The sequence below is a fragment of the Argopecten irradians genome, chromosome 9 (assembly GCF_041381155.1).
Source record: "Argopecten irradians isolate NY chromosome 9, Ai_NY, whole genome shotgun sequence".
Taxonomy (NCBI): Eukaryota; Metazoa; Mollusca; class Bivalvia; order Pectinida; family Pectinidae; genus Argopecten; species Argopecten irradians.
Window position 1 is genome coordinate 3,877,310 of NC_091142.1, and position 13,348 is coordinate 3,890,657.

The 13,348-nt window shown below is 34.8% G+C and overlaps 1 protein-coding gene and 1 pseudogene across 1 annotated transcript; one reads left to right on the forward strand and one right to left on the reverse strand.

Moving 5' to 3' along the window:
• Nucleotides 1–659: 659 nt before the first annotated feature.
• On the forward strand, nt 660–1,768 carry LOC138331130 (uncharacterized). The gene is made up of 2 exons (XM_069278592.1): nt 660–1,261; nt 1,468–1,768. The coding sequence occupies exons 1-2, from the start codon at nt 838–840 to the stop codon at nt 1,734–1,736; spliced, it is 693 nt and encodes a 230-aa protein (XP_069134693.1). The 5' UTR covers nt 660–837; the 3' UTR covers nt 1,737–1,768.
• A 9,881-nt stretch (nt 1,769–11,649) lies between these two features.
• Nucleotides 11,650–12,884, reverse strand: LOC138331127 (G-protein coupled receptor GRL101-like; annotated as a pseudogene).
• Between the last annotated feature and the right edge of the window lie 464 nt (nt 12,885–13,348).

Below are 13,348 nucleotides of genomic sequence, written 5' to 3' on the forward strand. Positions count from 1 at the left end.
ATCAATGATTGTTCATGGCTTTTTTTTATCATCATGAAAACTGTAAGGAAAACACATTGCTTAAGTTTATTTATAGACACGAATATTGAAAATAACAACAATATGTGCGGTCAATGATGATCTTTATTTTATTTTTATTTTATTTACAGCCGGGACATTGTCTTAAGCTAATACGACACATGTGGATGTCATTGGTCCGGATTCTGTGACCCTCATTCCGGGAGTGTTTGTATTAGATACAGCAGGTTGAACTCTTTCATGAAGTGCACCCCTTTCCCTATTTGGTACAGATATGTAGGGGCAGGTTCCACACCCGGCGGGTTTCAGATCCATCCGTTAGTTATTGTGCCACGGTCATCAACACTCTTTCATAGAGGCATTGCATGAAACGGACAGGAGGTGCCATATCACCGCCATTGTAGAAAACCATGCCGGAGATCGGAGTCACTTTCACGCACGTCCTGTTATTATGGAGTCACACACACATGCCACCTTGGGAACGTGACTGACGCAGAAAGTAAAATAACTCAATGTGCACCTGTGACGCAGAAAGTAAAATAATATGTGCCTGTATAGGTATGTCTATGTAATAATATTGATAAATATGGCATATCATGTGCATTAGTTTTCGTGTTTTAATACTATAAACTATATACTATAAAATCACAAATAATAACTAAGTACCTATATCGATAAACATACGTGTATGTCTTAAATGTGAGTCAATGCATTTTTATTTCTGTTTCAGTGGACGACGACAACAGACCGATATATGACGGTATAGCTGTCTCACTCAAACAGGTTGTTACACCATTGCTTCCCCTTCGACATGGTACAATGATATCCGCTCACATCACTTGTTACAATGATGCTAACATGAAAATATTGACTACTGTTGGACCGGAACTTATTTCTTATCTTCCTCCAGACGTGAAGGAAGGTGAAATATCCTTCGTAACAACAGCTGAGACATCGGCCGGATTTCCTGTCACCTGTCCGAGTTCACCATTAATGTTTTTCTGGGAAGGTATCGATGACGCATTTGGAATCAAAGGTTATTCATACTGTATCCTCCAGGGTGGCCAGGTTACAAAGGACTGGGGGGAAACGAAGATGCGGACCTCCGTATTGGTGGAGGATATCAGTCTCACAAACAACCGTCTGTACACTGTGGAGGTCATGGCCAGTAACTACGCTGGGGTTTATAGCGAAGCCATCAACGCCTCTATTCTCGTCTTCGGACATGCTCCTACTCTCACAGGTAAGTGTAATGTTCTCGTCCCCAGAAAGGCTCATATATTACTGTGATACAATTTCTGCATTTTGAAAAGGATTATATAATATAACTTAATATCAGTGTTAACATTATTTTAGAAGTGTGTGCAGGCTCTTTGTACATAGTTATGGCGATGTAATGATAAGATATACATCTCAGGATATCTAACCTTTGTTCTTTATCACCTTTAGGTAAATTTCCACGGATCACAAGAACAGGCAATACTTTTGATGTTTCATGGAATGACGTCTTTTCTGTGCGACCTGAATTACAGCCTTCATACACCGTCACATTGGGATCAGAAGAGGGTTTTACCGACATCGCAAGTCATAAACATTTACAAGAACAGCGATACGTGTTTGATGTCTCCTATACCGGTAAAGACGTATATACCATCATAACCTGTACATACATAACAGGGACGTCGAACGTGATTCGTGGGAGGGTGACAGTCTCATAGAACAGCTCGTGTGGTTTTGTGTATTATCTAAATTCTTTTGTTTGGTGATTAATGCCGTAAAACACTGCTTATAAAATTGATGGTCTTGATCATTTATGGAATGGCTTTAACCGAGTCCTGACACTACTTTCTACCAAAATAAAATGAATTAAAATAAAATAAAAAATACACTTCTATCTAATGAAAATCTTTCATTATGATTTTCTCTGACCTTTCATATATATCATTGCGCTTCAAATAAATAAATATGATGATCTCTAATAAGCACTGTCTTTGTTTTTAATTGGTTTCTACTAATGATAATCGTTTAAATATAAAATATAAATTTCATTTATTTTACATCGATTGCAACTTATACAAATCACTTTCGTTGCCCCGGATGAAAGCGCGCGAGGGGTCTTAGGGTGGGAGGAAACCGGAGTGAACGGAGGTAACCCACGTGATCGGGTAGGTGACCCCTGACCTTTTCACGTCCTTTCTGGGGTGGCCTATCCACTACACCACCCGGTAGTGATATCTTTATATTTGTACATTTATACATATGGTTATATAAAGGTTTTGCCTTTAATTGTAATTGTGTAAGGCACAGCTGAATTGATGGAATGTTAAAAAAAGGAATGATAGTTAAAGTTAATAAAGTAACGCAAATATTATGAAAATTTTCTTAAGAAGTATGGAAAAAGACTAGTTCTACTTGCACAGGATCCTCGAAAACTGCACGGAAAATAGTGACATAAGATGAAGAAAACCACTTGATCCTTTTATATGACTGCTATATATCTTGATACACCGTAAAGGTGGTGTTCAAGATAATGTTAAAAATCCCATAGAAGCTTCCCACAGCCCAATTTTCTTAAAACTTTGCATATTGAAAGTACTACTAGTTGTCCCTTAAAAATGACACTTCTTTTTCCTTTTGTGATTTTAAAAAGGTCCAAAGGGCTTGAATTCTTTGCAGTCATTTTCATTAAAACTACCTGCACAAACATGCCAAAAAAGGTAATACTCTTCTTTATATCTTTATTTTTTATTCATAAATCATATGAGTAGATCGTATACTTTATATTTAGTCATTTCTTTAAGATTTTTAACGGAAAATTTAGTTTGAAATAATATTTTTTTACGAAAAAGTAACACTTTTTGAAAAAAACGAAAACGAAACATTGCTCTTTGTCATCTAATATCACTCTGTTACTGGTTTTGTCCACAATTTTACCCCCAATTAAAAATACTCCCATGAAATCTTCTGTCTTTTTGTAAATTAGGTTCAAAATTAAAACCCGGGAAAACAGTTTTTGAGTGACTTCAAAATAGAGAATGCATGTAGCAACGGACCACTTCTTTGTTAGTATACCTAGTTATACATTTCCAATTTATGATTACAGAGGTCGATAAAAGTGAAAATCAGTGTACAGTAATAATTTTAGATGCTAAATATCATGGTATCATTTTCAGAAAGATTGGTTGCCATGGAAACTAAATTGAGGGTCCGATTGGTTGAAATTTAGATATTGTCAGATTTAAGTGAAAATTGGTATATAGGGGTTATAAAATATGCTGAGTAACGTGGAATCACTTTTTAAAAGATTGGCTGCCATGGAAACAAAATGGAGGTCTCCGATTGGTTGAGATTTAGATATCATTAGATATTAGTGAAAATTGGTACATATGGGTTATGTGGTATGCCAAATGAGATAGTTACAGTCTTAAATACATTGTTGCCATTCTTTGGAAATAAAAGCCGCCTGATTGCTCAAAATTAAGATTGTAGCCTTTGTGGTGCTGGTAGTATTTTTAAATCATGCATATTATATTTTTTTTGAAAATCAAATGTAACTCTGTTTTCTTCTTTAATCATTTTTAATTCAATTTGAAATAGTTTTTATCTACATGAGAGAGATGGATAATCTTAGTTTGTATCTTTGGGTTTAAGTTGCTGACGAAAATATACTTCTTTCCAATAATCATTTGATATCTGATATGAAAAGAGAAACTCTTTGTTTCACCCAAGAGCATATCTAGTTGTTAGGCTTTTTTGTACTGTTTGGAAAATGCTGGAATAAAAATGCAATAATTTTAGAGTACATATGTTAGTTAACAAAAAATATATCACTAAATGTTTTTTTTTATTATGATGTCTATGATCAATTTTAAATTTATGGTCAACTAGGGCAAATATTGATTATTTAGAAAATTTGTCTTGCTGCATTTCAGCCTATGAATTTGTAAAATTCTTATCAGATTATAATAAGTTCATTATTCTCCATATGCCCAAGGCCTTAAAGCAAACTTATAAAATGTAGTATGTAGCATTAATGCTTTGATATCGATTTCTGGCACAAATTTCGTAAATAGTCATTCGTTTGATATCGTGCATTTCAGACATTAAGTTCTACGGCTACCGCATAGTGTTTCACCAATTACATACGTAAAAAAACATGTAAAACCCCACATGAAGTAACAGACATTTTGCGGTATACTGTTAATACCGTTGTTATTTTTAATTACAGATTTAAATGTCTCATCGGGACTATCAATAATTGTATGCTGATCTATTTTTACATAAAAACATACCAGGAAGTTCAGCAAAGTCATTTAATGTAACACTGGTAGCTCTAAAATGTGATGCAATCGGGTGTTTGTGTAATCATAAACGAAAAGTTGGTATGTTTGTAATGAACTCATTTAAGAATAGTAATGGGTTTAAGGTAGACTGTTATATTTATATTTTAGATTTAACTTCAATAATAATCCTGATGAAAACGTCCAAATTCTAGCATAAGTTTAGAAATGATATGACTCACTTAATCCAGGACTATGTACATGTATATGATATGTGTCTTGTCGAACCCCAACACAAGTCATATTTTTAATTTTTGTTTTTAATGAATTTACTGAAGATGTTTAATTTATTGAATACATCCGTGATACTATTGATACGATCAATTTCTGAATATAAAGTAAAGCAAACAAATTTTAATTTCATTTTCCGTGCATAACATTTAAATTACTGTAGCATAGGTCTTCTGTTTACTTAGACTCATTTTAATTTTCCTAATCGTTAAGATACAGCTTGATAATGCAGCGATTTCGTATACAATTCGTCTTCGAGACAACAGACAAAGTGAACATCACAGATTTTGTTCTACAACTGAAATAATGTATATGTTATACCATTTATAGTATAATATGTTTGAAATTCAAATAATGATACAAAGCATGGGTTCTGCTCTATTGGTTTAATGATAATGCAAACGGCCGTTAAACAGTGGTTATAATGCAGCTCTCAAATCGAGATATGCAATTAATTTTGAGTGCTGCATTAAATATCAACCTCTTAAGTCACTCAGCATACGTGAAACAAAAGGTGGACGGACGTCATTACAAGCAGAACTTGTTTATTTAGCAACAATTGTGAAAGAAATATCACGCTTGATCTGCCGCAAACCATTACTCTAACTATAGAAAAAAAATAGATAAATTTAAATCTTTAGGCATATTATATACTTTTGGCCCGTGTCGTGTGGATAAGGAATTCAACCCCATATTACACTTCCTTGTTTATAACATTGACAATCTGAAGAAATGCGTACGTACACAGTCGTTGTTCCATAAACAGTGCCAACCAATCTGGCTATAACTGGCTATGACTTAATTGTTTTGCTAAGTTATATAAACAGATGCATCTTTTAAGAGACATTTTTTTAAAATAGTACGTAGAATCCCCTAATTGACATTTTAAGTCTAGTTTACGAAAATGTGCAGGAGGACCCTTTTTTCTTTCAAATGTGCAAATTTAGAACATTTCAGTCGACGAAAATGGAGGGGGGGGGCAACAAGAAATGTTTGCCCTTGTCCTGGGAAACGGGGAGACAATTGCCCTCCCCCTGACCCCCTCCAACCCCGACCCCCACCTCCCACACCCGCTTCCTACGCCCCTGTATCTACATTGCCAAGTAAAACAGTATAGTTCTATGAAGCTTTAGAGTATTTGATGGAAATATGACAAGAAGTGAGAGGTATTTTCACCCGTTAATTATGTATATATTATACATGAATACAGGTGTACATGTACATTATTAAGCAAACATATATGTACATAGGTCTACAATGTATATGTAAGGTATATTTTTCCATTGAATACAAAAAAGTACACATACAATTTAGATATATAGTTAGGCTGATTTTTTTAAAGTAAAATCAGATGTAAAAAAGTTATATAACCAGTGACATATAGGGGAATGTCTATTAGACGGATATAGACTATAACTAGGTATATATAGGGAATGTCCATTAGACGGATAGACCTATAACTAGGTATATATAGGGAATGTCTATTAGACGGTTAGACACTATAACTAAGGATATATAGGGAATTTCCATTAGTCGGATATATATTATAGCTAGGGCTATATAAGGAAAGTCCATTAGGCGGATAAAGACTATAGCTAGAGATATATAGGAAATGCCCATTAGACGGATAGACATTATAACTAAGGATATACAATGTATACGGAATGTCAAATATTGATATAATGATAAAAGAAATACACGTACTTACTTAACATGCCTATATTATTAGTTTTTCGCCATTTTTCCTTATTATAAAGTCTATATTAGGCCATTTTTTTGAAAAGCCTAATAATATTGGCAGGTTTAGCGGAATAGTACATAATATCATGACAAATGAAAATAAAATAATGGTAGAATCAAGTATAAAACCTTATATTATAATGAAAACCCTTCTTTATGGCTACAAAAACCTGTACAGTATAGGATTATTTCACTTAGAAACTCTTCACAAAACTTTTGCAAACGTTTCAACGTTTATTAGATTAACACAGTAATCAGGAACCTGTAGTGGATAAATTTGTGTTTTCAATCGATAGTAGATATGTATGTCCATTAGACAGATGGGATTTCCTTCGATCGGATGTTTGGAATGTTCACGCGTCGCGCATGCACATAGGGGTTGTTTACACTCGCCGAAAGATAATAATATGAAATAGTGACTAGGTCGGTCCTATTTATTTTCAGTTTTTCTCCATTTTGAACAAAATTGTTATACAAACTTTTAAATATTGTTATTAACACAAAGTACACAACTTTTACAATTAATTTTAGTCCTATAATTCTTTTTATCTTTTATTACATGATTTTTTTAGCGATTTAGTCCATTTAATACCAATTAAAACATTAACATGGCGAACGTGTTCCACAAAAGAGATGATATCCACTCCATGACCGACTACAAATTTACACTTCTGTGGATATAAGAAAGTGCAATTTGGTCGTTCAATACTGAAAAAAATCCACCAATTGAGCGCTGTACATGAATGAACGCTTCAAAGAAAGTGTGAAAAGTCCGGAAATAAAATCATTACTAAAATAAGTACGTTTACACCTACAATAATAAGAAAAAAAATGCCGACAGCTGATTAGGGTTGATATCTATTTAAAATTAATTAACATTTAAAATTGAAACGTTGAAAAGGAATGCAACTATTGTTCCGTTTTCATGTAATTTCACTCCGACAGAATTTGTTGCGACTTTTTCCAGTACACGACTAGTCTGTCAATTCAATTGAAATTAAATACACTGTATACAAATTGTTTACAGCACTTCACAACATATTCGGGGTGACAATACTCTGTTTAAAATTTAACTCTTGTAAAATACAGGTAACTTGTTTCTAAACTCATTATCCCAATTGCAATCCTACAAACTCTAACATCCAAGTGAAAAATTTTACCGAAAACATTGAAGTTCTAAGTTCAATCTTAAGAATCCTTTGTATAATATCATCCTGGATAACCTCATGAATAGCCATTATATGCATTTACATAAGATACAACCTAGAAATAAAGAATCTTCAATGATCTGAAATAGAGAATCTATGTAACGATTTTGAAAAAAAATCCCTTAGCTCTATGAATACCAAGTGATTTCCAAATGTGTTTTATACTTTCAATCATAGCTAAATAAAAAAATCTCCTCTTGCTACTTAATTACAAAGATTAGAAACACCATAAACTAGCATATATTAAGTTTCATATGGAAGTGAAAAATCCGTAAACGCACATTGATGCTGCTTTTTATGTTTAAATATTTATATTTAAAACTCCACCTCAATGAAGCTATTTAACTTCGATCACTTCATTTCCCATTGAAGATAATTGGTCGCGGCTGACCTCTGACCGACGTGATAATACATATTAAATTGATTACATTGTGACCTAGTTTTACACCGCTTTAGTTATGGATGAACCTTTAGAAACATATACAGATATGTTTGATAAAGTGATATTAAAATTGTTAGCACTATACAAATGATTTAGAAGAATATATAGTACTTTGATGAAACACTGACTTAGGCTCACGTCCCCGGAAAATTGCTGAACGTAGACCTAGTACACTAGTTGCAGATTTGTATAATACTATCATACCGAATACATAGGATTCGACTGTTGTCAATGTCGGGAATGGTATATTGGTTTACGTAAATATAAGGATTGATAATCAGTTTTGCTGCTTGTATTGATTGATAAAGCATATTAATATCGTGCAAATGGTAGACGAACTAATTCGCAGTTTAGTTCATTTATACGAGATTAACTGTCTGCATCAGTAAATGCAAGCAACAAACTTGACAATCGGTCATCAACGTAGCGAAAATGATTATATATAATTAGATAAATGAAGTCTTCATTGATCTCGCTGAAAACTCTGCCATAATTCATAAATGTATATATCATTGTTTGATGTCTCACGATTCCAATCAGGACGTTTTCTTAGGTGTTCTCATGTTGTCACGCAGTCAGGTGACTGTCGCTACATGAATACTAATACTGCCAAGACCACCAAGTTTTCGACTTTTCTCACGCAAATTAAATCGTATTTACGTGTTCATGATACTGTATGACTACAGAAATGTGCTTTACAAACTTTTCAGTGCGTGTATAGTGATTTAAATGTTTTAAAAGCAGACATGAAGAGGCAATTATTTTCCGAATAATTGGCAACTCTTTTGATAATTTTGACAAGGATTAGCATTTTCGGGGGAATGCACAGCATTTGTTATGATGCGTGTACAATTACCTGTATACTCATGTTTGTTTTATATATATTGAGTTGAGTAGTGGGATGGTTTAGGGAGAACTTTTAAACATGCGTGAATGTTCACGTCTCGATAGTGAAAATGTTCAATTTCATGATACAAAAAGTACATAGAAACCATTTGAAAATTATATGGAAAAGAGTTGACTATAGGACTATAGATATACAAGTATATCGATAGTTTTAACAGTGGTTATACGACCGAAACTACCGTTATTATGTCGCCGCCCTATTCCGGCTGCAATGATAGGAATACACTGACAGAATTAAACATGGCGCGCCTATCATCGGACCAAGCTTTTAAAGTTGAAGAAATGTAATAATAACTCCGAAATACACAAAAACAATTGTCTTCGCGTCAGTGTCACAATGTTGACGATTATTATTTCTACTTTTCCTCGAGTCTTGTCTTGGGTAGCAGTGCTTTAACTGAGCTGAGTGAAAAACAGAGGCCTTGGAATGCATTTAATATATTTAATATTTAAGTAGAAACATATGCAAAATCACAAAGTTCAACTCAACATTCCGTTTGCTATACAGCGCGTCCCGAGTTGGCGTTCTTTCCTCCTGAATATCTTAATCTTAAACTGTCCAGTTGACTCTACATTATTGCGTGTAGCCTCATCTTTCACCTCAGATTTTGCAGGAGGTCTCTCTTTCCTCGCCAAGAATTCTTTCTCCTTTGTCATTAAATACTTTTGCAAATTATTTTGCTTCAACTCTTACCTTTCCCCACATGAAAGCCATTACTCATAATCCATGATTTTATTTGCAGTTGCACACGCCACATAAAAATGGACAATAAAAATGAATGGTGCTATTTCTTATGAAATAATTGGCAAAATATTTCCAAATAGTACAGTCACTTTGTCTGGTCACTTTGAAATTGCCTATTTTCAATATATAGCTTCTAGCCAATAATAGCAGTATTTTTGAAAATAGTTTTTCTTTGTTTGCTCCTATTTCAACTTAAATCGGACTTTACTTTACGGACATGTTTTTGTTATCCCGAAGTCCTTATACCGGTACTTAGTTTTTTAGTCTAACGGACCTTGTGATAAAGATTATATAGAGCGATACTTTAGCAGAATTAAACAGTATAAATATTGAGGAACCATTTAGGAATCGCGTTTTATCCCCCCTGGGGGTTAAAAGGCCTATTCAAGTTCAGTGAATGAGCAATGAAGCGTTACTGTAAACAAACCGATTTCCAACAGCGATAAAATGTTTCGGTTACTGTACAAGAATGAAATTTGAAATCGCAAACCAAACTCGACGTGAAAACATCGAAAATAATTGCCCCGATAATAAGTTGATATACAGAATATCAGCGTCAGCAAGACCAAAGGTAAATGAGCCAGCGGTTAACTGTCAATTTGACAGTCTTCAACAAGTTGTCACTTATCAATATATAGACGCTTTCTGATCACTGATGTCACTTATCTATAAATGGACACTGTCTGATTACTGATGTCACTTATGCATAGATGGACACTGTCTGATTACTGATGTCACTTATCTATAAATGGATACTGTCTGAATTCACTGATGGTACTTATTATTATATAGACGTTTTCTGATCACCACTGTCACTTATTTATAGATGGACGCCGTTTGATTACTGATGTACCTTATTTATTGATAGGCGCTGTCTGATTACTGATGTCACTATCTATATATAGATGCTTACTGATCACTGTCTGAATTCACTGATGTCACTTATCTTTAGATAGACGCTGCCTGATCACTGATGTCACTTATCTTTAGATAGACGCTGCCTAATCACTGATGTCACTTATCTTTAGATAGACGCTGCCTAATCACTGATGTCACTTATCTTTAGATAGACGCTGCCTAATCACTGATGTCACTTATCTTTAGATAGACGCTGCCTAATCACTGATGTCACTTATCTTTAGATAGACGCTGCCTAATCACTGATGTCACTTATCTTTAGATAGACGCTGCCTAATCACTGATGTCACTTATCTTTAGATAGACGCTGCCTAATCACTGATGTCAATTATCTTTAGATAGACGCTGCCTAATCACTGATGTCACTTATCTTTAGATAGACGCTGCCTAATCACTGATGTCACTTATCTTTAGATAGACGCTGCCTAATCACTGATGTCACTTATCTTTAGATAAACGCTGCCTGATCACTGATGTCAATTATCTTTTGATAGACCCTGCCTAATCACTGATGTCAATTATCTTTTGATAGACCCTGCCTGATCACTGATGTAAATTATCTATAGATGAACGCTGCCGATCACCGGTGTCATTTATCTATAGATGAATGCTGCCTGATCACTGGTGTCTCTTATCATTAGATGAATGCTGCCTGATCACTACTGCGATAGTGGTACTGTCCCCAGTAGGTAGATTTTGTTCCGGTGTTAGTGGAATTATTGGCAGTGTTTTCTGTAAAATTAAGTAAAGAAAATAATACAAAAAATAGGAGAAAAGTACTGTCAATTATGTGTATTTCACTAAAGATTTAACTCGGCAAAGAAAGTCGTATGAGTATGAAAATCCATCGCGATTGTTTCCCGTATAATATATCGCATTTATTTATCAACTTTTAGACATAGGTTTATCTCCTATGAAATTAGAATTGTATTAAGAAGGTATCCAAGACAACGACACTTTCTTTATCTAACTACAAGTAATTGTGTCCAGAGCTCTGTACTGTACACTAATCCTCACCTTTTTTCTATTCCTCCAGATAGTTGTACCAGTGTACAGTAACGGATTGATGGCAGCATTGATAGGCAGTACAAACACCATTACCTAGGCATAAACCGTGTCTGGGATGTCCATTCCAAAACGTGAGGCAACACCTAGGACATAATATATATACATATATCATCAGCATACGTAACAGTCGGTCAAGGTATTTGCAAAACTGACAATAATTCTATCAAATATTAAAGTATTCATTATTCCAGTTTTTGTTTTTCAGCAAACAGTTAATTGATAGTTTGCGGTACTAAATATCAACCGATATTGCTATGGTTGAATTACCTTTTATATAATCTGGGGCGACTGAAACAAATCGAACACCTACCCATGACACCTATTGGAAACCAGCAACAGAAATCGGTCGCCACTACAAAGAACAGAGTCCACGCTACAGTTATCTCTCTTCTCCGTTTTTGTGAAGAGGCGATGCGGGCACCACTTTTTCTCAAACTTTTGCAAATATACATTTGACCTACTAGTATCAATAGAAATATAAAGCTGTTAAGACAGACAAACACAGCGAAGGAATACTCAGTCCCTGGCTGTTCATTTCCTCTCAGGGGCAAAGCGAGACAAACACTTGATTGCGAGTAGAATTCTTCCTTGAAGTACGACTGTACAGCGATTACAGGGATGATGGCTAGTGTCCCTGATACCATCCACAATAACACTGACACAAATACAGACCATTTCCATGTGACGTTTCCTTGAGAAAGACGGGAGAGCGGAAACATGACTGCAATAAGTCTGTCCATCGTTACCATGATAATCAGGAAGGTCGACATCTCGCTGGATACACTAGATAATATACCTGCCGCGGTACATAAACTACTGTTTCTCCATTTGTGGTCATGCCATGCATATTTCCCGTCGTAATGAATATCAACTACTCCTATTATCAACAGATAGATACCCATGAGCATATCCGACACAGCCAAGTTCAGCGTGAATAGAGAGTATTTTAAGTAAGTTACTTTTGTCAATGAGCAGTCGATACATTATGACGGCAAGGTTTCCACCTAAAGCACATAATCCAATTATCCAAAGACAAACTTTTAATACTGTGGAGTTTACCAAGGAATAGCATGATGAAATAGCCTCCCCTTTTGACACAGACCAGCAGACAATCCACATTGCCACAGGGGCCGATGCATTTCTCCGCAATTTGCTTCTTCAACTGTTGGAGGTCTAACACAACACATGAAAGGGACATCAGTATATAAGTTCCTTAAGTTATATAGACCCTCAAACATATGTTCCGTAACTTCTAATTGATTTCGCATGATGTTCAACTGGGAAAGATTTCCTGGAAAGCGAGGTAAATGTGTCAGTTTATTGTAAGACAAGTCTAGCATTTTAATGGCCATTGACCAAGTAACAGATGAAACTGTTGCATTCTCAAACATATATTGGTCGTAATCGTCAACCATTTTATAGAACACTTTGTAAGGCAGAAACGATATTTCATTGTGATGTATATGTAGATTAGTTAATGCATATAGTCCAAGAAATAGGTCAAATGGGATATTCTTTATGTGATTATTGGATAAATCGAGCTCCACCAACTGGTGCAGTCCACGGAACAGATTATTTGGAACAACTGTGATGTTATTTCTGTTCAGTAATAACAATATAATATTAGATAGTCCACCAAAAAGATCGGCCGGGAGAGTTACAATGTTGTTACCCTCTAAATTAAGAACGGTAATCCCTGATAGCCCGTGGAACGAATTATAGTGAAGAACGT

Bases quoted from the DNA above. Each gene is read 5' to 3' on its own strand.
- LOC138331130 (XM_069278592.1), top strand. From the start codon at position 838: ATGATATCCGCTCACATCACTTGTTACAATGATGCTAACATGAAAATA. The intron at 1,262-1,467 runs GTAAGTGTAATG...TATCACCTTTAG, and splicing joins ACATGCTCCTACTCTCACAG to GTAAATTTCCACGGATCACA.